This window comes from Etheostoma cragini, chromosome 12, assembly GCF_013103735.1.
Source record: "Etheostoma cragini isolate CJK2018 chromosome 12, CSU_Ecrag_1.0, whole genome shotgun sequence".
In the NCBI taxonomy this organism is placed as follows: domain Eukaryota; kingdom Metazoa; phylum Chordata; class Actinopteri; order Perciformes; family Percidae; genus Etheostoma; species Etheostoma cragini.
The window spans coordinates 3,931,586-3,954,600 of record NC_048418.1 but is presented as its reverse complement, the minus strand read 5'-3'; the positions used below and the strand labels follow the sequence as shown (position 1 = coordinate 3,954,600).

General features: G+C 42.1%; 1 protein-coding gene across 2 annotated transcripts in view; it reads left to right on the top strand.

Moving 5' to 3' along the window:
- Positions 1-23,015, top strand: part of chd7 (chromodomain helicase DNA binding protein 7) — a 68,908-nt gene that overhangs the window by 31,248 nt on the left and 14,645 nt on the right. For both annotated transcript variants that reach the window (XM_034886995.1, XM_034886994.1), the window contains 21 exons: positions 7,431-7,575; positions 8,464-8,595; positions 8,914-8,979; positions 10,098-10,153; positions 10,359-10,473; positions 10,923-11,006; positions 11,116-11,253; positions 12,086-12,207; positions 12,937-13,180; positions 14,567-14,743; positions 15,080-15,223; positions 15,327-15,425; positions 15,543-15,738; positions 15,876-16,092; positions 17,223-17,418; positions 17,672-17,839; positions 18,040-18,219; positions 18,356-18,466; positions 19,682-19,893; positions 21,819-22,018; positions 22,590-22,749. In XM_034886995.1, coding sequence (XP_034742886.1) covers positions 7,431-7,575; positions 8,464-8,595; positions 8,914-8,979; positions 10,098-10,153; positions 10,359-10,473; positions 10,923-11,006; positions 11,116-11,253; positions 12,086-12,207; positions 12,937-13,180; positions 14,567-14,743; positions 15,080-15,223; positions 15,327-15,425; positions 15,543-15,738; positions 15,876-16,092; positions 17,223-17,418; positions 17,672-17,839; positions 18,040-18,219; positions 18,356-18,466; positions 19,682-19,893; positions 21,819-22,018; positions 22,590-22,749 — 3,162 coding nt within the window. The remainder of the gene's footprint in view (positions 1-7,430; positions 7,576-8,463; positions 8,596-8,913; positions 8,980-10,097; positions 10,154-10,358; positions 10,474-10,922; positions 11,007-11,115; positions 11,254-12,085; positions 12,208-12,936; positions 13,181-14,566; positions 14,744-15,079; positions 15,224-15,326; positions 15,426-15,542; positions 15,739-15,875; positions 16,093-17,222; positions 17,419-17,671; positions 17,840-18,039; positions 18,220-18,355; positions 18,467-19,681; positions 19,894-21,818; positions 22,019-22,589; positions 22,750-23,015) is intronic.

Here is a 23,015-nt window from a genome sequence, read left to right as displayed (position 1 = left end):
CGGTGAGGGGCCAGGCGTTTTGTGTGTGTGCTCGCGTGCGTGCATGTGTTGGGGGAGGGGTAGTTCGTAATCTTTGTGGCAGAAAATGGCGTCTAATGATAATGAAGGCCATTCTGCTGACCACTCCACAGCTGGCTGTGTGTGTGTGTAATGTGGGGGTGGGGGAATACATTCTTTGCCCCTTTTTTATGCAAGTGTGTGTTAGTAAACTAGCTCTTATCTGTTGTCAGCCTTTCCTCCATCTTGAGTGGCGGCCTGGAGCTCCCAGGTTAATTTAGCATAATAATGGCTGCCGGCCATTCATTGCTACTCTAAAATGGTGGACTGCTGCAATCACCCTAGTATCTTCTTTTATTCTTTCTTCTCCTTTCTCCTCCCTCCAATTCCACCTCTTCCTGCTGAAGAAGAGTATATCCTTTCATCTTCCCTCCACTGCCCTCCCATCTTCCCTCTTCCAGTCCCTGTCTGTCCTAATTATGCCAAGGGTGGAGGATTGAGTTGTCCCATGTTGTCTTTTACACATAAGTTTCCATAGTTTTAAAAGAAGTTTAGTATGGCTCTCATGAAGTCCAAGCTCTTCATTAGTTGTGGTTCATCCCTCATAGGGCAGTCATACGGCATGTCTGTAGGTCTTTGTGAAGTTGTACATTAAATAATTGTAAGGCTATATAAATTACCCAATTAGCTGTTGCCTTGATTTTAAGTATTTTTTTTCTTAAGACTTTTTTAACCAAATTTTTTACTTGTCTGACTTGCTAGAATTCATGCTTGATTTTTAAAAAGCTCTAAAATAAGCTTTTAAAAAAACTTCTCTCTTTGAGGCCATTAGAATGTAATATGTTCACTTGTGTTTTGCTGGGATTTGTGTATGATTACCACCAGGGGAGGCAGAAATAAGCCCCAAAGCAAAGAGTTTTCCATGTGGCCCATACTAGGCTCCTGTCTGTTTACTTTCTGCTCAGTGTATTTGCATCTATGTATGAACACTACAAAACAGGATGAAGCCATAACACACTGGCAGTACTGTTAACCATTTGAGCGCAGGCTGTTTTCAAGGTTTCACTTCCTTTTTTATAGAGGTGTTTGGCATTGTCACATTAGCTTTGTATTTTGTGAATCTGTTAGGGTCCCATCAAGTTGCATGTCTGTGGTAAAATGGGTTTTCTGGGACAGTTGTTATAATAACTTGTAAATGAAAACACAACTGGAAATTGTTGGATTTCTTTGCCTATATGTCCGCACCATTTCAACAGCACAAATATCTGCACAGGAATGAGTCAGCTTTCAGGCATGTTGACGGGACTTTCTATGGCTAGTTCTAGTATTATCATAAAATCACATTTTCTTGATTTGTCAATCATGTTGTTTTTCCTTATCTGATTTACATCAAATATTTTAAGATTTTGCCACCATGGTTCCATCATGCTTTGAGTGATGTAAACACAAAAGAAATTGTTGCCATGGACTTGATGATTGAGGAAATATTTATAAAGTAGTTTATTTCATAATTTCCTCTAAGCTTATGCATGGATTCCTGTCTAGAGACTGTGGTTGGACTTTTGTGTGCGTACAAGATGCGGGCTGTCCCTTTTACACAAATGTTGTTTCGGCTCTGTTACTAATTCGGCTGCCGGCTCAATTCCCAACCAATTTGGTGTCCTTACCATTTACACACCATGATTGGGCGGAAGAACGGCACAACATTCCTTTAACAGGCTGTGTGAAAGGCTCTTCTGATTTAGCAGTTGTGGCTCTCAGAAAAAGTTTTGACGGGTTAAATTATGCCATATCATCAATGGCAACAACAGTTTGTGCAGGCAGACTTGAACTTAATGAAGAGACAATAAATGGAAACCTCAGATACAGTCGGCACAATTGGTTTAAGCTTTTAGAAAGGTGTGCTTATGTGACTGATAAGGAGGGAATCATGTGCTTTACTAGTCCAGTCAGCTCATTCCTCTTCTTTGACCTTGCTTTCCCTCTTATTCCCTTTTTCCTTTGCTCTCTTTCACTATCGCTCCCTCTCTGTCTACCTCTCTCAAAGGAAGTACATCTATAAATAACCTAGCTCTCAGCTGCCACACCCGTGTGCGTGTGTGCGTGTGTGCGTGTGTGCGTGTGTGCGTGTGTGAGATTTGTTTGCAGTACACAAACAAGTTAGACATGCATGCAAGCACCTTGCTATCTACGTGTCTGCAGACATGTGGAAATACAGCACATTTTGAACGTGTATGTGCGTGTGGCCTTCTGGCCATGGGTTTTGGTTTTTGTTGCCGTAGGTCGAGTGTTTGTGTGCATGGGGTTTCAGTAGTATGACTCATCACGGCAGCAGGTGTCCTTTACACTCCACCCCTTCTGTTGTTTTTTTTTTTTTTTTTTTAATCTTTCTCTTCACTACTTCTTTCTTTTCCCATATTTAACTCTGCTTTCTGTATTTCCATTATCCCCTTCCCCCAATTTGAAAAAAGCCTCTAAACTCTCACGCACACACACACACACACACAGCATCACAGCTGGCCAGCGTGTGTGAGTGCCAGGCTTTAACCCCATGAGTATAAAGCTGAGTGAATGAGCGACATTAAGGATGGGGGTGTACACCTGAACAGGACTAGCCTTATGTATAGCTGTCTAATGCTGAATGTAAAGATCCATAGGTTGATCAGATATTCCAATTTAACATCCTCTCAACTAATTTGAGAAAAAATTAAAATCTGTCAATCGAATAAAAACCTAATATTTATTTTAAACTTGCAACTACCAGAATCTTTTTGGCCACTTGGGGGCACTGGAAACCAGCTATGAACACAACGATGTGTTTGTTGACATGCAAACTAATATTCCACTATTATTCAGAATATGACAATATTCCAGATTAGATTTGGATCATGTAAACAGCATATTCCATTTCCACAATTCAAGTTTTATAAAAAGTGAATATCATATTTTGAATTGCTTCCATACATAATTATTGTATTAATACATATTTTAACTGCAAGGTTTTAAGGCAGTACCAACAATGGATACATTGTGCTTAGAGGTAAAGAGTTGGGGAAGGTTTCTTTTACCATCTTTAGAGTGTATGATGATCTACAGCCACCATGGTTACCAAACCATTTTCATTCCTAAACAGATTTGTCAAGCCCAAAAAAGCATTATTATGGCATACTTAATAAAAGATACACAGGTGTGGATGGAAAAACACATTCTTCATTGTAGATGGATACATTAATCATCCTGGTATGCTCAAATTATTTGAAATGTCAACCTCATGATGGCGCTAGAGGGAATATCAGGTGATTACTAAAGTCAGTAGGATTTATCTGCTTGCTACCATAAATGTCTGAACACACTGCCCCTGGGTCCCGCCGTCCCCAGCTGTATGGCACGGTGCTCCTGGGGTCCCGACGTCCCCAGCTGCATGGTACGGTGCTCCTGGGGTCCCGCCGTCCCCAGCTGCTTGGTACGGTGCTCCTGGGGTCCCGCCGTCCTCAGCTGCATGGTACGGTGCTCCTGGGGTCCCGCCGTCCCCAGCTGCATGGCAGTGCACTTGATATGACCAAATCGAATTGTTTGTATTTTGTGACAACGCGTAGGTTTGACAATAAGTCCTGTGCATTGGCTGGTCGTAGGGGAGATAGGCTAATTATTCTCTCGTTTTCCCATCATCAATGTGCTACCACTAACTCCGCGGCAGGCCTCTTAACCCATTTGTACCGCTGGTTACTGCGTTGCTCAACTCTGAACCTCCTGCCGGCTGCTGCATGGCTCAGCATTTTGTATTCGTTAGTCTTTTCATGACGCGTGCAGCAGAGAACGCGATGTCATTGGTTCAAAAACACATCAGGCGGTTCTTGTTGGCTTTTTAAAGCCATGTGACCACCAAAATGTAATGTAGTTTGTCAAAAATCATGTCAATCAACCAGACATACATGGCTACGACAGAGGAGGATTTTGACAGCGAGGGCAGTGACATTGAGTTGGAAGATAGTGAGGAGTTTGGGAGGGAGGATGTGGTAGATGATGAAGTGCTGGATGATCCTTTGCGCCACGCATTAGCTGGCAGGAGGTTCAGAGTTGCGCAACGCAGGAACCGGCGGTAGATGTAAGGTGTCGGCGCGAAGCATCCGGCACAAATGGGTTAACAATGGGGATATGTTGCCACACTTATTTTTTTCTGATAATTTTCCTTTTGTCTGTACCTCAACTCAACTACATATTGTCACAGACCAGCACTGGAAACCACTAGACAAAAGCCCGGAGTTGACGGAAATATTCGTGGTGAAATTCCCGGCTGTTAACGGTTTCATTTTCCTTCTGTTATTTTGGTATTTGAATGTTTTTCTTGTGAAGCCGCAAAATTCAGATGTGTTGGGGATTCATTAGTAGTACTGAACCTGACTCCACTGTGCATTATTGTTACTTAGTAACAGCACTCTTTGACAAAAGCTGTAAACTCCGTTACAAGGAATGTTTTACAATCAACCTGGCACTGTGGCTGGTATACAAGGCAAAGTCACCCGCAACTTTGAAGAAGTACCTGCCATTGGCTGGTGGCGGGTGCCTTATGCATTTATAAACACTAAAAGAGCTGAAGGTAAACCAAAACAGTGATGTGCTTAGCAGAAGAGAAACCCCACTTTAACCGTCCTGCAGGTTAAGTAAACTTCTCCACTGTCCATCCATGTTCTCAGTGTGTTCTAAACACACACATGTGTGGCCAAATATGGATACATTTAGAGTGTATTTGCAGTATATATTAACAGTGTTAGCTTTTTGACGTGAGGGAGTAAACTGTTTTGAGTTTTATCGTGGTACAAGTTGATTAATTAAAACAAGTAGAGCATTTCCAGACAACTAAACTGAATAGAAAAGGAAAGATTGTTTAAGGGTAGAGTTAAAGCAGCAGAAAAGAACTGAAGAGATGGACTAAGGAGAAGGAGATGGGGAGGTGATGAAGACATTGAGGAGAGAAGTGAGGCCATGAAGATGCTAGGAGGAAGAGAGGGGAGAAGGCAGCCGCGTGCGTGTGTGCGCATGTGTGTGCGCGCCAGATGGCTCCAGCGTGTGGCGACCAGCCAGAGGAACAGGTGCAGGTCACATGACCAGCCGTTACCACGGAGATGGTGATTGCTTTTGGCGTGAGGATGAAAGGAGAAGGGCCCCAGGGACAGAGGGGGAGAGAGACGTAGAGAGAGGGAAGGAGGGAGTGAGGCACAGTGCAGGAGAGAGGGAGAGCGACATAGGCATAGAGTAGTAGAGACACATCGGGGCGTACAGTGCTGCAAAGGGAGAAGAGGCAACTCTCAGACTATGAAAAGTTGTACATTCATTGCTACTAAGTTAGTAGAGCAAATGATTGTGTACATATGGCCTAAATGTAAACAGGTAACTGTATGTCTGTATTTTAAGAAATGAACAGTTTGGTTGGGATAGCCCGTTCCATTGCTGATCCGGTTCCAGGTTTGCAACCTACTTGTACTCTCAAAGCTCCAATGCTAACAATCTGTTATGAAACCTCATGTCGTCTTGCTCTCTTTCTATTAGCAAAGGGCAGTGTATACAACATTTAGGTGGCAGGCTTTTATTTTTTAGCCAATAATGACCATCATTTCGTCCTGTTGAAGTGACATCTCCTGTGGCAGATTACAGCTGTAGCTTATCAATGTTAATCACACAAGTCATAGGTAACCAAAGGCCGTAACAAAGCGGCAAAAGCCAGCAGGTGTTAGTTTAGCTAAAAAATCCTTTTTCCCAAGTAAAACAAACAGCACTCTAACGTAAAGCCGCTCTCACGGCTGCAAAGACTATGGAAAGCATAACCAGAGGCTTCCCATAACTCCAACTGAGGCCTACAGTCGAAATCTTTTAGTTAAACTTAAATGCACCTCAAACTGTATTTTATGTTTATCAACTTAATAGTTGTGAATTGGGGCCATCAGTATTTCGAGCAAGAAGCAGCAAAAAAAAAAAGCTGTATATAACTTAGTAGGTTAGCTACACCTTACACATTATGACACGTATTGGATCAGGATTTTTTTTATTGCTGCTCTATTTTTTTAATTGTAACTTAAGGTTAAGTTACTTGAAAATGTTCAAACCTAGATTTAATACATAGATCTGAAGGTGTTCAGATTTGATAAGTAGATTCCATACTGAATTTGGATGCAGTAGAATACTTGTCTGGCTTTTCATTAGACCAAGCCAAGCTCAATAGATTTGAGATTGAGCATTGGTCTGGAGAGTGCTCTGTATTTTCTCTGAACAAGAGGCATGACCAACAGGCATAGTTCAAATGACTGTACGCAATTGGATAGTCCTTCAACCAATCAAACAAATGATTCGGGTGACGTAGAAGCGACAACTGCATCAACAGTTTGCTGCGCTTTGGTGGACGCTAAGTTGAATGTAAACAAGAAGCTGCTTGTTCGCTTCCCTATCGTCATCATGTTAAACCCACCGATAGCGTGCCAGGTAGAACAGCCAGTTTGTGATTGGTTCCTGCAAAATTTTGAACTGAAGGAGAATTAAACGTGCCGGTTTCCAGACGGAGCAGCAGGGTGAAATGAGATCGCCGGCAGAGTGGGCGGGATTTACCCAGTCTAATAGAATACTTTAGTTTTAACTCAAATTTTGGCGTTGCATAGTCTGTCCACCAGAGCGTGCTCTATAATGTCCCCATTTTATTTATTTTTTTGTTTTTGTTTAAAGGACTTAAGTTTTATATCTTAAGGTTAAAATGTTTATGCATTTTATTCAGAGCTTTGACATATTTTGATGTTCCTCTGTTCTGTTTGGACTATTTGAAAATCAATAATTTGTAAAACTGCCTTTACAATATTATGCTTGATAGTGGTAATAGCAGTAAAGTAACGGATTACTACTAAACTGTGTGTGTGAGAGACAGAAGATGAGAGCCGTGTGTCCTCTGGCCTTCTTCTGTGGAGTGTATGCGCACACACTTGCAGATAGAGCCAGCTACTCTTGCTTTCCATGCCACAGATTAGAGGAAGCCCGGGAGCCTTTCAACGCCTCCCCCTCCTCTTTCTGGGGGCTCTCTATCCTCTGTCTGTCTGCCTGCCTGTCTCTCTCTCTCTCACTCACTCACTCACTCCCTCCCTCGCCTGTGTGTCTCTCTCTGGGCCCCCCTTTCTCTTCCTCTCTGTGCCTGTATCTCTCTATCTTGCTCCCTCCACCTCCTCGCAGTCTTTCATCATATTAACCCCCTGTGTGCCAGAGCCTGAGGCACACTAATGATTTCTAAGTGGGTAAATCAAACATGGCGACCGCCCTGGGACACACAGGCAGGCGTGCATACACACACACACACACACACGTACGTGTGAATGTCTTGTAGTTGGTAAACTGTTAAAGAGGTACTGCCTTTTTTTTCCTTCTTCAGTGACTATATAAAATGTTCTCTCGTCCTACAGCAGTAAGAAGGTTGAGTCTGAGGGTGGGGCAAGCGCTGCTAAGAAGGATTCCAAGAGGAAGAGAGAGACGTCAGTCAACGAAGATGTGGAAGTGAAGTCTCCGCCCCCCTCACCCCCTGAAGACGATGACGACGACGGTGTACAGGTACAAGATGCCTACGAGGAAAGCAGTGGTTTTTGCAGTGGCATCTGAAAAAAAACACCACAAAATAATCAGTCATTGCTAATATTATGTTGCAGCAAAGTTTCTGGAAGCCCCGCAAAAAAAGCAGAAGGCCATAAAATCTTTGCACATCCCTCAGTGTCACAGCCTGTAGAGAGAGAACGCGCTAAGGCAGTAGGCATCTACTGTTTGCGTTGTAAACCAGCCTTGTTGACAGACCAAGAAGACAGGCCCCACTGCCAAGTTCACATGATGCACTATCAGCAACTTTTCAGCTGCTGCATTTCTTTTTTGTATTTCAAAATCTTTTTTCCCTGTTTTGTATGTAAGGTGCAGTTTGGCGGAACAAACAGAACTCCACTGTATCCCTCCACAAACGGATCAATTTTTTATGTGCAAATGTAATTATGTGGGCCATGTAAACAGAGCAGCATCTGGCTTTAAGCTGCATAAAGAGTTGTGGCTCTTATTTAAATAGGAAAGCACCTTGCAGCAGTATGTCCTCTTTAGCCCATTACAGTAGTTCTTTACACAACCTCATTGTTAGAGGCCATTTTGAGCCAACCAATTGGGTGAAGCGAATATGTATAACACTTTGGACCATATGGAAGTCTTTCTTGGAAGTGGACTGCCTGGTGAATGATAAGCATACACAGCCCTGTAATGTCATCCATCTCTGATTTTATTTAGTTTCTTTTACTAATATATAGTATGTTTTGTTTTTTTTCAAACACATTCACACAACTCCTTTTTTGGAGATAGGTCTTCCTTTGCTCCTTTGAACATTTTAAATGATTAATAAAAAGAAAGGGGCTGGGAATTTCTGGATGTCACAAAACTACAGCTGATGTCAGTTCCTCTGTCCAACAGAAGCGTCGTTCTAGTCGTCAAGTGAAGAGGAAGAGGTACACTGAGGATCTAGAGTTTCGGATCTCGGATGAGGATAACAGCGGAGACGACTCACCGACACCTAAGTCTCCATCGTCCTCATCACACCAACAGGTACAGCTTCGGTTGGTTTTGGTAAGGGTATATGGCTATAGTATGACCGTAAAAATCTTAAGACATGACATGTAAACAGAAAGAAGCTATGCACATTATTGAGTACAATTAAGTACCAAAAGCTGGCATCAAATGTCTGGTCAGATTTGAACTAGTCTACCTAATCTTTTATCAGACAATTCAAACCTATATAAAAGATATTTTTTAATCAGGAAATGTAGTTTCATGTGCAAGAATGGTAGATGATCAAGGATGGCCATGTTTCTTCGGGCTGGATGAAGCGCCAACACGCTTGTTGAGTAGTTCTGTGTGTTGCAGGATGTGGCCGAGGCTGAGGGGCCCGTTGTGGAGAAGATCATGGGCAAACGCATCACAAAGAAAACGGTGAGATACACAAGGACACACAAGCACCACGGACACTAATACAACACACAGAGACATGGACACACTGGCCCGAATCATAGTTTACGTCGTCTGATTAGCCGCCGCTCCACAGCTGGCCTAAGTAGATTACACACAGAGCTCAGACAGCGTGTATTCACTTGGTAAGCGGAGACAAGTGTTTTTGTATTTCTCTCTCTCTCTCTCTCTCTCTCTCTCTCTCTCTCTCTCTCTCTCTCTCTCTCTCTCTCTCTCTCTCTCTCTCTCTCTCTCTCTCTCTCTCTCTCTCTCTCTCGTGTGTTAGACGGCGCTTCTAAAGAAAGCTCATTCCTGAGCCAGCGCGCGCACATATAGTCACCAGCCAACTTTCCTTTGCTAGCCAGCTGCCCCCGTCCTCCATACGCACACACGCAATCACTCGCAGCTCCATTCAGAGTTGACCTCGGGCTTGGCACACAGCCAAAACCACAATGCTAGCTACGCCAGACGCCAAGCTAGCGTTTCCTCAGGCTGTGTGTGTGATTGATGATTCATGGCATTACAGTAGTAGTAGCTTGGCGGAAGGGGTGTGTGTGCGTGTTACAGTACTATGGTGAATGGAAGTGGACGGCTGGGCTTGAAAGAGCTACTGTTGTGGTGTTTCCCTTTCACACACATACTTTGTGTATGGAAAACATAGACCCACTACATATTTTGAAATGTATTCTTCTCTGACTATTCTAATTCTAGGTCAATTTTATTTATATAGCACATTTAAAAACAACCATAGTTGACAAAAGTGCTTAACAAGCTCAAAAACAAAATGAATAGAATACTTAAACATATACGAAATTAACAGTGGCAAAGGTCAAGCTGTCAAAACTTGATTCGAAAGCAACAAATGTCAGCGGTCTGAGCAGTTCTTAGTAGTTTTTAGATTTTAAGTTGAGATCGTTCATATGTCTTCAGCAAAATGGCTGAGAGACTGAAAAGATATGAGTTACCCAATACTTTCCGTCAGTGTGAAAATGTCTCTTCTGTGCCACCTATCCAACTGTTATATAACAATGACAAGCCACTTGCGCTCTTTCACTATGCAGTTGCTACATGCATTTATTATTGACTGTTTTTTTTATTTTCAGCTGGAGTCGGGGGAGGAAGTGGAGGTGGAGGAGTTCTATGTCAAGTTCAAGGGCTTGTGAGTAACAGGCTTTTTTCCCCCCTATCTATCTCTTTGTTTATTTAAGCTTCGTGCACAAATATAACCACACGTCTTGAAAATAAGTGTTTAACCACCATTTCCCCCAGTAAAGCATGATCACCAGTGCAAAGTCTTAAATTTGCACTCATGCACTCTCTGGCTTTGTGAGACACTTAGTGTCTTTGTGTCTATTGTGTCTCAGTTCGTACCTCCACTGTCGCTGGGCAGACTTGGAGGAGCTGGAGAAGGACAAGAGAATACACCAAAAGATCAAGAGGTATAGGGCCAAGCAGCAACTCAACACCTTCATAACCGAGGTAAGACCTGCGCTCCACTGTAATTAGCTTGGTCTTGATGTTGCACTGCTCTAAAAGTAACCACACACAGGGGTCAAACCAATTGACTAATGGATTAAACCGCTCACTGCTGAGGATTGTATTTGTTTCCAGTACTACGTCTTTACTATCTTACTGAAATCAAATCCTAATAGCTTCATACAGACAATAAGTGTCCCTTGTACAATAATGTACAGTGACTGATCAGACCCCCAGCAATCACTGCTCTGCTCTGTTGTTCAATAGATTCAACCTTTTGAATGAAAAACAGAAAAAGCCACAACTTGACAAAAAATGCAAAAAACACATAACAGTTCTTGCACTGTGAACAAGAAAAATCTGGCCTCAACCCAAAAACATTCTTTAAGCCAACCTATTATTAAACCGTCTCCCCGCTGTTAACCGTAAAACTCCACTTGCTTTCTCTCCAGATGGACGATGAGCCTTTTAACCCAGACTATGTGGAGGTGGACCGTGTCCTGGACATTTCAGAGAGCACAGATGAAAACGGAGAGGTGCTTTGATCTCTTCCTGTCATCTTTCATGGGTTTGAGCCTCACTTCTCTCCCTCTCTGCACACACTCACTAAACCTCCCTCCTCTTTCTGCGTGTGTTTTTGTGCAGACGGTCACCTTATATTTGGTGAAATGGTGCAGTCTGCCTTACGAAGATTCCACCTGGGAGCTGAAGGCTGACATCGACCAGTCCAAGATAGAGGAATATGAGCACATCGCAGCACGCACACCCAACACTAAGAGAGTGGCAAGTAGCTCTGTGTTTTTGTGTGTCCATGAATGCTCGTTGGGTGCTATATGGGTCCCAGCCTCCTCCCAGGAGACGTGTGTGTGTGTGTGTGTGTGTGTGTATTGGCCTTCTGCCTGCTGCATGCTCCTTCCTCCTCCAGATTTACAACTCCCTTAACTGCTCTCCACAGGGCCACGTTCTTGTGGTCTTACACACACACACACACACACACACACACACACACACACACAGCTCTTGTGGCCAGGCCAAACCACTAACAGTTTGTTTAATGCTGAACAGAAGCAGCTGGGATCTTTCCCTCATCACTCCTTTCTCTCCCTGTGTCCATCTTTTAAACTACTGCCTACAGTTTGTTCTTAAAGACCTAGTGCTCTTTTTATGTCTTCAAAGCTTTATAAGATTGCTGGTGTTCAAATTGGCAACACTAGTGCTAGCCCGCCATACTGAAGTCTTGCATATTGTCCACATCAGCGTTTTACTGGCGGACTTCAAGTGTAAAATATTAGCAGATTAAGCATTTTAGGCTATATTGGAGGCATTTTTCACCTCCGATACCAGTCGGAGCAATTCTACCTGAAAGGACTCTGTTTACTGCAAAATTTAGTGAACATTCTCATGCAGTGAACAGTGTCTTGTAATAGAAAAATGCCCCATTCAGCAATCTTTATTCATCAATTAGTTGCTGTCAATCAGTTAACGACTATTTCAGCCATACACGGGACAGTAAAACCCACTTTAAGCCCATCTACTGTATTTCAAAAAGCCACACCCTTACCAATGATTTGATATGCCTCAATGACGTTTAATAAATAATTTGATGTGCGTCTAGGATCGGCCTCCTGCAGCCGACTGGAAAAAGCTGGAGAGCTCCAGGGAATACAGGAACAACAACGCACTCAGGGAATACCAGCTAGAAGGCCTCAACTGGCTAACCTTCAACTGGTTCAACTCGTAAGTCACCATTCCCTTTATTTAGTTAGAATTACTCCCTAACTGCTACTACCAGCGTCTACATGTGTTAGCACCCTATTTAATAGTCTTAAGTGGACATTAAGTGCCCATCTAGCATAGTGGGGATCAAGTTTTCCCACTGGTGCAATCCATGCATGAAATGTGTGCTCTGACAGTATCACTAGAGTCCGTAGACAAACAGCTTCATTCAGTAAGCAAAATAGGAAGATTGTAGTTGAACTTAAGTCTGAGGACATGTACATTATTCTTTGTGCTTCATGTGCCACAAATCTTACTGTTTGAGGGTAAATACTAATTATGGACTTTCTGGAATATCATGGAAGTTTCAGAAGTGTATTTGAGGTCTGGGAAGAACTGAAGGAATTCAATCAAGTCCCTGAGTATGACTGATCATTTTCCAACTTGTCTTGCATGTTTTTTGCATTTGATTGCTGGAATATAAAAATAAACTGCCTCACCCCTTTGGAATAGCGCCATTAATAAACCAAAGGGGAAAGATTGTTTAAGTCATGGGCGGACATTGATTACTCATGTAAAATCATAGAATTTTACATCAGGGACGCAGTGAGAGTGGTCTATGGTAACTGGCATGCAGGCATTGCGTTCTTTTCCAGTTTAGTGACACAGAAATACAAATACAGGTCCTACATGCACTCCTCTTGTTTTTAGCCTCTTGTTCACTTTGTCCACATCATTTGTCCACCACAGACGTAACTGTATCTTGGCTGATGAGATGGGTCTAGGAAAGACCATCCAATCCATTACATTCCTCTATGAGACTTACCTGAAGGGTGTTGAGGGGCCATTCCTGGTCATCGCCCCACTCTCCACCATTCCCAACTGGGAGAGAGAGTTCAGGACCTGGACCGAGCTCAACGCCGTGGTCTACCATGGAAGCCAGGCCAGTCGCAAGACCATCCAGGCCTATGAAATGTACTACAGAGACGCACAGGTAAACAGGCTGAAACAGGACTCTATATATTTGATTTCCAGTAAGACAAAAGAGAAGACTTTTGTTTTAAAAATACTTTGAGGTTAACCACCATCCAGTGTCAGACGCAAAAAGGACATCTGTGGTGACAAAATTATTGAAGAGAGTAGTTGGTTTGTTTCCTATGTGGCTTATAAATCATAACATATTCAGTTTTGAATGACAAAAGATTGCAAAGCCATAGGTTAAAAGGCTACTGGAAACGGTTATCAGCTCCATGCCAGAGCATAGCTGGATGGGCTGTCTGGTTGGATTTAACCTGATCAACAACAGTATTGATCTCAAATTGTTTTAAGGTGCTTGCCAACTTAGTCGTATCCAGGCCTTCTTTATACACATTTCTATTTACAATAAGTGTAATTAGGTGTTACCAAAGTACGCAGATAAATGTCAGGTTAGTTTATATCACTTGGAATGTGTTTAGTCATTTATGCAGCTCGGATGGTCCTCAACCTAAATTGCAGCAGTATGGAATAGACTAAGGAAGAGAATATGAACTGTTCTTCTTTTTAAGAACGATCACTGGCGATGCATGGTATTAGCAGGTCTGTATGGGAAATGGTTTGGATGATGTTGCTGTACAGTAGAAGGAAGAAATGAGATCTGTGAGAGAGTCAGCACATCTGAGCACCTTTGACCAGGGGAACTCTGCCGTGTAAGCTCCTAACAGTCCTCTAGCTGTAAGCCATATGCTATAAGCTCTTATTGCACAATGCTGCTTACATCTCTCAGTGTAACCTATTTCACAGGGAGCCTGTGAAGAAAATAAGCTGTAGTAGCAGTGTCCCTGCTTGCTGTTCCCTAAACTAGGTTGAGGTAATCCTCAAGGTCGCAATGGAAGATGTGTTCTTTTCTCCTGTACTGCCTGCTTCACTACATACCCTTCATTTAGACACAACAGGCTCAAGAACTTTTATACATCAGTCTATTCTGTTGGTAAACCTAAATCAGTGTACTGCCAATTAAGGTCTGGATTTGAGGATGTCTAGGTTGTTTATTTCTGCCATGTCTTAGATGGCTATAATAAAAAGGGTGTGTTTTGTGTATTTGGCCTGGTTTGAATAAAGAAAAAAGGCACACATGACAAAATGTTTTGTAGCACAAGATGTTTGTAAAAAATATAGTAATCAAACCAGTTACAAAGGTGATCGTACCATAGTTAACTGTAGGCATAAGACCACATTTTTACACATTTATGCAGCTGCTGTGGTCCACATTCAGTGCTTTCTTACTTTTACTGTTTCCCTCCCAAATCCAACGCATGCGACCACAAAAAAACATTTTAGATTACTCTTGTTGACCTTAATTCTTTTCCTCTTTCTTTACTTTTTTTCCTTCACACTCCAGGGTAAGATAATAAAGGGAGCGTACCGTTTCCACGCGGTGATAACAACCTTTGAGATGATTCTGACGGACTGTCCGGAGCTCCGCAGCGTGCCATGGCGTTGTGTGGTGATAGACGAAGCCCACCGACTCAAAAACCGAAACTGCAAACTACTGGAAGGACTCAAAATGATGGACATGGTGAGTGGTGGCCGGGAAAAGAGAAATGCAGGAGTTGGGAAGAGGCTAGTGGTTGCAACCCATTATTAGTCATCACTATATTACATTGTGCTTTTCAAGTCTATTACATGCTCCCACTACATTGAGTATAGGTTCATGTAAATAAAATGTGTTTTCTCTAGCAGAATCTTTATGCTTTAAAGGTCTTGAGAAACTTGAGAGCACTATTTAACCAGCACCTGCTCTCTTTCAATATATTCCCATCTTATTCCGTTTGGGGGGGTTAAAGTTCTGAAGACATCCTGCTTTACATTTTAGAAACTCTCATTTTTTCTTTGTCTGTCCCTCCTCCCCCAGGAGCACAAAGTTCTGTTGACAGGAACGCCTCTCCAGAACACAGTGGAGGAGCTCTTCAGCTTACTCAACTTCCTGGAGCCTGAGCGATTCCTGTCTGAACAGACATTTATGACGGAATTTGGAGACCTTAAGACTGAAGAACAGGTAAATGGAATGGAAATTGGAGGGCTTGTTTTCTTTTTTAACTTCCCAGGCGTCCTAAATTCCCCACTGAAGGAAGTGTTAACTTTGCATCCATGTGTCTCAGGTTCAGAAACTGCAGGGCATTCTAAAGCCCATGATGTTGAGAAGACTGAAGGAGGATGTGGAGAAGAACCTGGCCCCTAAGGAGGAGACCATCATTGAGGTAGGGCTGATGTCTCATTATCGAGGTCAAAGAACTCAATGTTGGTGTCTTACTTATTCTGGTAAAGTTTTCAAGCAAAAAATAAAACTCACTGAATTAATTAACTCTTGTTGTCAGGTGGAGCTGACCAACATACAGAAGAAATACTATCGGGCCATTCTGGAGAAGAATTTCTCTTTCCTGTCCAAAGGAGGTGCAGGAGGAGGAGGTGGAGGAGGAAGTGGGAGTGGCGGCGGCGGCGGAGGTGTCCCCAACCTTCTCAACACCATGATGGAGCTGAGGAAATGCTGCAACCACCCCTACCTCATAAATGGTGTGTTTACACACACACACACACACACGCTTACAAAAAATCAACTAAAGTATTAAGATTCTGCAAACCAAACTTTAAATGTTCCAAAATCATCTATTTTGTTTCATCATGAACCTAAATTGTTTCCCCCTGTCCAGGAGCGGAAGAGAAGATCGCAGAGGACTTTAGGGACTCGCATGGTGGCAGGGCAGACATGCCGGACATGGCGCTCCAGGCCATGGTCCAGGCTGCTGGCAAGCTGGTGCTCATTGACAAGCTGCTGCCCAAGCTGAAGGCCGGCGGACACAGAGTCCTGGTGTTTAGTCAGATGGTCCGCTGTCTGGACATCCTGGAGGACTACCTCATCCAGAAACGGTGAGAATAGAGACGCTTGAAAATTACCAGGGCTGGGAATCTCTTGGCACCTTTCGATTGCGATTCAGAGGCCAAAGATTTGATTCTAAACCGGTTATCAATGCATCTCGATGCAACAATTTTTTTTAATGTACATTTCCATGCGTGATTTAATTTTTTTTTAGTTTGACATAAATATTATTTTTATATATACACGCACACACGCACAAAATATTTTTTCTTTTGGCCATTTTTGTCTTTTTTTTGCACTCTTTCATAAACTCTAAGTAGTTGTCCATTACCCCATCCAATAATACTTACTGTTTTCTTATTTGTAGTTGTCTGGAGAGAGTAACTTTTAAATAGAAATTTAAACATTGAAAAATAATAGATTATTTACCTATTATATACTGTATATTATTATCCCTTTCCTCAGCCACAAAAAATCTTTAAAAATTTGTTAAAAAATGGAATCATCATCATCATCATCATCATCATCATCATCATATATATTTATTATACAGGAAAGTTAGAAAAAGTAACATTACATTCCAATATAAAAACGGGCCTAACTCAGTTTAAAAACTGGTTTTCAGCAGGTTCCTGTCCTGCCGAAACATCAAACATGGTTACAGCACGTCAGGACAAACATTAATACAAGACATCGATATGATCGATGAATGTCATGATGATTATAAATAATACATTGAATTTGTATAGTGCTTTTCAAGGACCCAGAGTTGCATTGGGTCCTCTAAAAATAGCAACTGATAGTAACAATTGATAGTATCTGCTGATACTGACTCCGATCAAATACACAACACAGCTGCCACTCAAGCGACCTGAAAATGAGATATGACCAAACTTAATTAATTAATCTGAAAAGAAATGTTTTTCTAAATATGTTCCGTATAAACAGTACGTATGAATATATACATAGCTAAAGCTATGCAGTGTTGATTAAATATGTAAATATGACACTTTGAAATAACAGCTGTTAAATGTGGTGCACCTTAGCTGTTATTTTATCAAAAATTTGGAGGTGCTGGTTCAAAACTATAGTTAATCATTTTGAATTATTCATATGATATATATGAAAGTGTAACTAGGAGAATGTACCGCCTGAAATTGTCCTATAACTCTTTGCCCAGATATCCCTATGAACGTATAGACGGCAGAGTTCGTGGAAACCTGCGGCAGGCAGCCATCGACCGGTTTTCCAGACCTGACTCGGACCGTTTTGTCTTCCTACTGTGTACGAGAGCTGGGGGACTCGGCATCAACTTGACTGCAGCAGATACTTGCATCATCTTTGACTCTGACTGGAATCCTCAGAATGACCTGCAGGTATGAACCTCACAATACTTTGCCTGGAGGATTTTGTGTTGTGTAATGCAGCATGGAACTGTTGAGTGCCTGCTGTGGAGTCCCGACCTCTTTCTGGGTAGCAAGTTTGGAAATCCGACTATCTGCTGGATGTTACAACTCTGCCAGCCACATTTAACTCTGTTTCACTCCTGTAACCCCATATCTCCAGTTGAATATACTCATGTGGACTGAACACAGTATTAAGGGAAATTCTGAATGTTTTCTCCTCCAGGCCCAGGCCAGGTGTCATCGTATCGGCCAGTCCAAGGCAGTCAAGATCTACCGTCTGATCACAAGGAACAGCTATGAGCGGGAGATGTTTGACAAGGCCAGTCTAAAGCTGGGGCTCGACAAGGCCGTCCTCCAGAGCATGAGTGGACGAGAGAACGCCAACAGCGGGGTGAGACATATCACACACACTCAAACATCAATATCTGCCTGATCCCTTTTGTTAGAGCGCTGCAGGGGAAGAAATCAGCAAGCATACCTTACAGACACAAACTAAATTAATAGTTTAGCTAAAATGTTTTTACTGTAATTGTATGCTCACTGATAACTAAATAATTGTCATGGGATGACATTTTTTCGTTTCTGGTCCAGGTCCAGCAGTTGTCCAAGAAGGAGATCGAGGACCTGCTGAGAAAGGGAGCGTACGGAGCTCTAATGGATGAGGAAGATGAAGGCTCAAAATTCTGTGAGGAAGACATTGACCAGATCCTCCAGAGACGAACACACACCATCACAATAGAGTCTGAGGGAAAGGGCTCTACCTTTGCTAAGGTCAAAATTTAGCCTAAAAACTATTTCCTTCTTTACTCTTATACAGTCTATTCACACTGTATGTCAAGTTTGTAATGCGTGTCAAAATAATAGCGATTACTTGGCATTGACAAACATGTTTTTCATTTGTCTGCAGGCTAGCTTTGTTGCAGCTGGTAACCGGACAGACATTTCTCTGGAGGATCCAGACTTCTGGCAGAAATGGGCCAAAAAGGCTGAGCTTGACCTGGATGCCATGAATGGACGGGTACGACACACATTTTGAAATATGCATGCACATTCAACTAGACATACCTACTGTAAACACAAGTACCTTCAATGTAAAACCATCAGCAAAGAAAACCGGATGATATAGCCATAGAGACAGAACAATCACAATGTGGTTCTAAATACTGTGCGTACAAAGTCTTACACAAACATGCACACACTTGGTGGTGTCCCCTTATGGAAATGGGGACTAGCATTGGTAGTAATTAGTTAGTGCTATCACCACAAGCTAGGAGGAGGGGAGAGAGACAGATAAGGAGGGAAGCAGGGAGAGAGAGAGAGAGAGAGAGAGAGATTAATATTGACAGTTGGGAATCTCCTCTTTTCCTTAATTACCCATGTTTCCCTGCTCTCGTGTGTGTGTTTGAGCGAGAGAGAGAGTAAGCTGCTTAGCTCCACTTAACAGAGCGCAGATGCCTGGAGGGTACAGAGATATCACTTAGGCTAGTGCTCACACACACGCACAGAAACACTAGCTCACTCGAATTCTTACACACCCATTGGTGCTCCGCTAACAGGCATCTTTTTATATTCTTACATTCCATTCTCCTCTATTTTTGGTCACTTTTTTATTTGTGTATTCGTCCCTCTTGGTTTCTTCATATCCCTCTCCACTCACTGCCTCTCTTGTGGAGGGCCCTCCACTGGAACACTTAATCCAGCTTTACGAGTGTGAATACGGGCCGCTCCCCTGGGATTTCTTATTGTGTGATGATAAAATGGAGATGACTGCAGCACTCTGTGATAATTGTGGAGCTAACTACTGCCCTGTTTGTGCATATAAATCTACTTGCACGGGGAAAAAATATAATTAATTGAACAAAAATATAATTCATTAGACAACTTAATTAATGGCGGTTTGTTTGAGCTGGGAAGAAATTATCTCTGCATCAAGAATGAAGCACAGGGTAAAATATCCAATTAATCTGAATTTCTTTTTTTTTCTTTTTTTTATATATACACAGAAGACGCCATGTATTCACAGGGTTCACACTAGTCATATAAGTCAGACTATACTATCTATGTACAAATGGGCTACTTCCCAGGAGTAAAGCAGAAGGCACTTAGCATGTTGTTGTTGATGGATTTCAGGCCATCTGTAATTGATACTAGGTTTTTTCAGTAAATAAAAATAACAGTACATCTAGGCTATAAAAGTACAAAGAATAAACATTTTCATTGCATTTATTTTCAGAACACACTGGTGATTGACACACCGAGGGTGAGGAAGCAAACCCGTCACTTCAGCAGCGTCAAAGAGGATGAGATGCTAGAGTTCTCTGAGCTGGAGAGCGAGGACGACGAACCGAGCAAACCCTCATCCAAACCACGACGGCCCCAAGACAAAACTCAGGGCTACCCCCGATCTGAGTGCTTCAGAGTGGAGAAGAACCTGCTGGTCTACGGGTCAGTCTCATATTTATGTTTATTTAAAAACCAGACTAAGAACAATGTTGACTACTGGGTTATTTACAAAATGACTTTAATTAAGACATGGCATCCGTTACATCGAAAGTGTTTCTTTTAGATTTAGACTTCCATTTATTTCAGAGGGGCCCCAGATAATAAAGTCTCCACAGTGTTCTTCTCCAGAAGCAGTGACCCAACAGTCTCCTGTTTGGTTGGTGTTTGGACAGATGAAGCCTGTTTCCAGTGAGATGTAACGTGTTGATTAGTCAGCTTTGGGGGGTGCTTTTTTTCAGTGGATTTTATCAACTTCAAACAGAATCTGGCTAGAGAAGGGGCATATTTAGAACGTATGTGGTACCAATCTTTATCATAAGTGTGTTTTCCAAAATGATGTATTATTTTAAATATGCAGAGATGACTCATATATTAATGTGACATGTGTAGATACTTCCCCAGGAGCAGGTAGGAATGGTACAAGTATGGCATTAAAGGGTTGTGTGGGAACAAACCCTCACTGAAGTTTAATAGAAAAGGAGAAGAAAACCTAGTTATGTTGTGGAGCCTGGTAGGTTATGTTCATCACTCAGCTAATGTGTGAAAGACTTGCACATGGAGGGATTTAGTAGACCCATCCTTGCACTTAATATCATCTACACACAGCAACTAATCAGAGGGGCCTGTAAACACACAAACCCATCTATATACACCAAGCGTGCTTTTTCTATTTCACACAAAGTGACTTTGGACAGCATGGCACTCACATGCACACACTTGACTATTAAGCATGTCTCTCACTCACACACACAGACACACACACACACACACCTTCAGTTCACTCAAATTCACTTTTTAGGCACCTGTATTTTCCGATTCCTTCAAAATTCTTATTTAACACATTTATCTTCAAGAAATGCCTTTTATTTGCGCCATATAATTTCATTTGAGATGTAAAAAGTATTTAATTTTAGTGTCATTTGCATTGACAAAAGAAGATTTTAACATGGACTTGTCCTAGTAAACCATAGCAGCCTTCAAAGTCACAGATACTGCACACACAGACAAATTGGCACACTTAACCACAGACACGGATTATTGGGTGAGCTCGTCAATTCGCATGGTTGATTTGGTGTGTGCAAGAAAGAACAGTGGCGCTAGTGAGATGTCAGCGTTGTTACTATTACAGTCTAGTCTCGTGGCCCGAGGCTGTAGGACATAAAAACACACTGTCTGACTTGGCCTGTCCTCTCCGCTCTGTGCTTTGTTGTCTTTTCCCATCATCCATCTCTTTCTCACTCGCCCTCGTCTACCATTTTACCCAGTCTAAAAATCATTAAGTAAGACTAGTTCACATGGTTCAGTGAAGATTTAGAAGCAGCAGTGGAATTTGTTTTTAGCTGAGAACAAGACAGCCTTCAGGATTGCTTGTTCTATGAAGGTATGGGGGGGTGGTTTGGGCTGTGATCCATGAACACACACACAAAGGGAGGCCTGGGTGGCACTGGTTAGGGTGACAGTTACATTACACTTAACTGGTAAAATGCATAGGCTACAAAATAACATAAATGTACCACTACACAAAAGGACCATTTAGAAATTACAATTTAAGACTTTGAGTGCGTTGCATTATATCATGTGCATTATAGTGTTGTGTTTCCATTGCAAATGTCTTATTTCTGTGTCTACAGTGTATGGTACAGTGCTGACAGTTCCAAAGCCAGTTATCTACTATAACATTAACGCATTGGTGTTTATTTACTGTTGGTTTAAAAATGTTTTTTTCTTTTGTAGAGGAAATTCAATATATTTTCTAAATTTGCTTCCTTTTTTGTAGAATGACAATGATATGTACTGGCAAACAAATGTGTATTAAATATTCTATTTAATAGGCTGGGTATATTAATTTTTTCTTTGTCTATTTTTAGTTGGGGTAGGTGGAGTGACATCCTTGCTCATGGTCGCTTTAAGCGCCCCCTGAAGGAGGCAGATGTGGAAAAGATCTGCAGAGCCCTTTTGGCCTACTGCCTGCTGCACTATCGTGGAGATGAGAATATCAAGAGCTTCATCTGGGATCTGATCACCCCAAGTGAGGACGGGACTACCAAGACGCTGACCAACCACTCTGGTAACACTAACACACACTCGCACATCAAAGAATCTAAGAATGACACAATTTAGGAAAATCTGAAATCACTAATAATGTTACTAAGTTAAAAGTGATATCTTGCCTAAAATGTTTCTTTTGAAGCGCTGATGGTTGAGAAAGTAGGCAGTAGTGTTGGGTGGTAATTGGAATAATACGGGGGAATTTGGGCACAAGTGAGTTGGTCACTTAAAAGAAATCTGTACTGCGATACAGCACATGTTTGAGCACATTAGAGTGCCTGCCTTGTGCTCTTAGTTATTAATAATTCGTCAGACCCCTCTGTCATTTCATAACTTGGAATTCTTGATACTTTTGACTTTCTGATGCAAGAGATTTGGTGTAACTCAACAAAACCTCCTAGAACCTTGTCAAAGTAAGGTTTGATAGGTTGGATAACTAAACCCAGTAATATTAAGGATTTTTTTTATTCCGCTGGCCATTTTTGGAACATTTTCTGGAAATGTTTGAATAAGGTTAAAAGGTTGTCATTTTGCGGAGGCCTATGAACATTGTCTTAGCACCCTTTCTTTCTGTCCCTCTCTCTCTCCAGGTCTCTCTACTCCAGTCCCTCGGGGCAGGAAGGGCAAAAAGGGGAAGCCCACAGCCCCGCCTCCGCAGACTCCCCGAGCTGATTGGCTTGCCAGCTGCAATCCTGACCACTTATTGCAAGAGGATAGCTACAAGAGACACCTGAAACATCACTGTAACAAGTAAGGCTTTCTCATTTTCACACACATACAGAGACTCACCTGAAACACCATGGTAGCTAGTGTCCAAATATTGCTTTTGATTTTGTAGGGGCCATCAACAGTTTAGGAAAGGAGCATTGGTGAAAGAGTTCAGATAGTGGAAATGCTCATAAATTCCAAATTAATGTTGATGGAGCTGTTGCTTTAAAACCAGAACATGGAAACAAGTGGCAGGTGTAATAGTTTTTTTTTTTCTCCCCAACCATACACACAGCACAACTTAAACG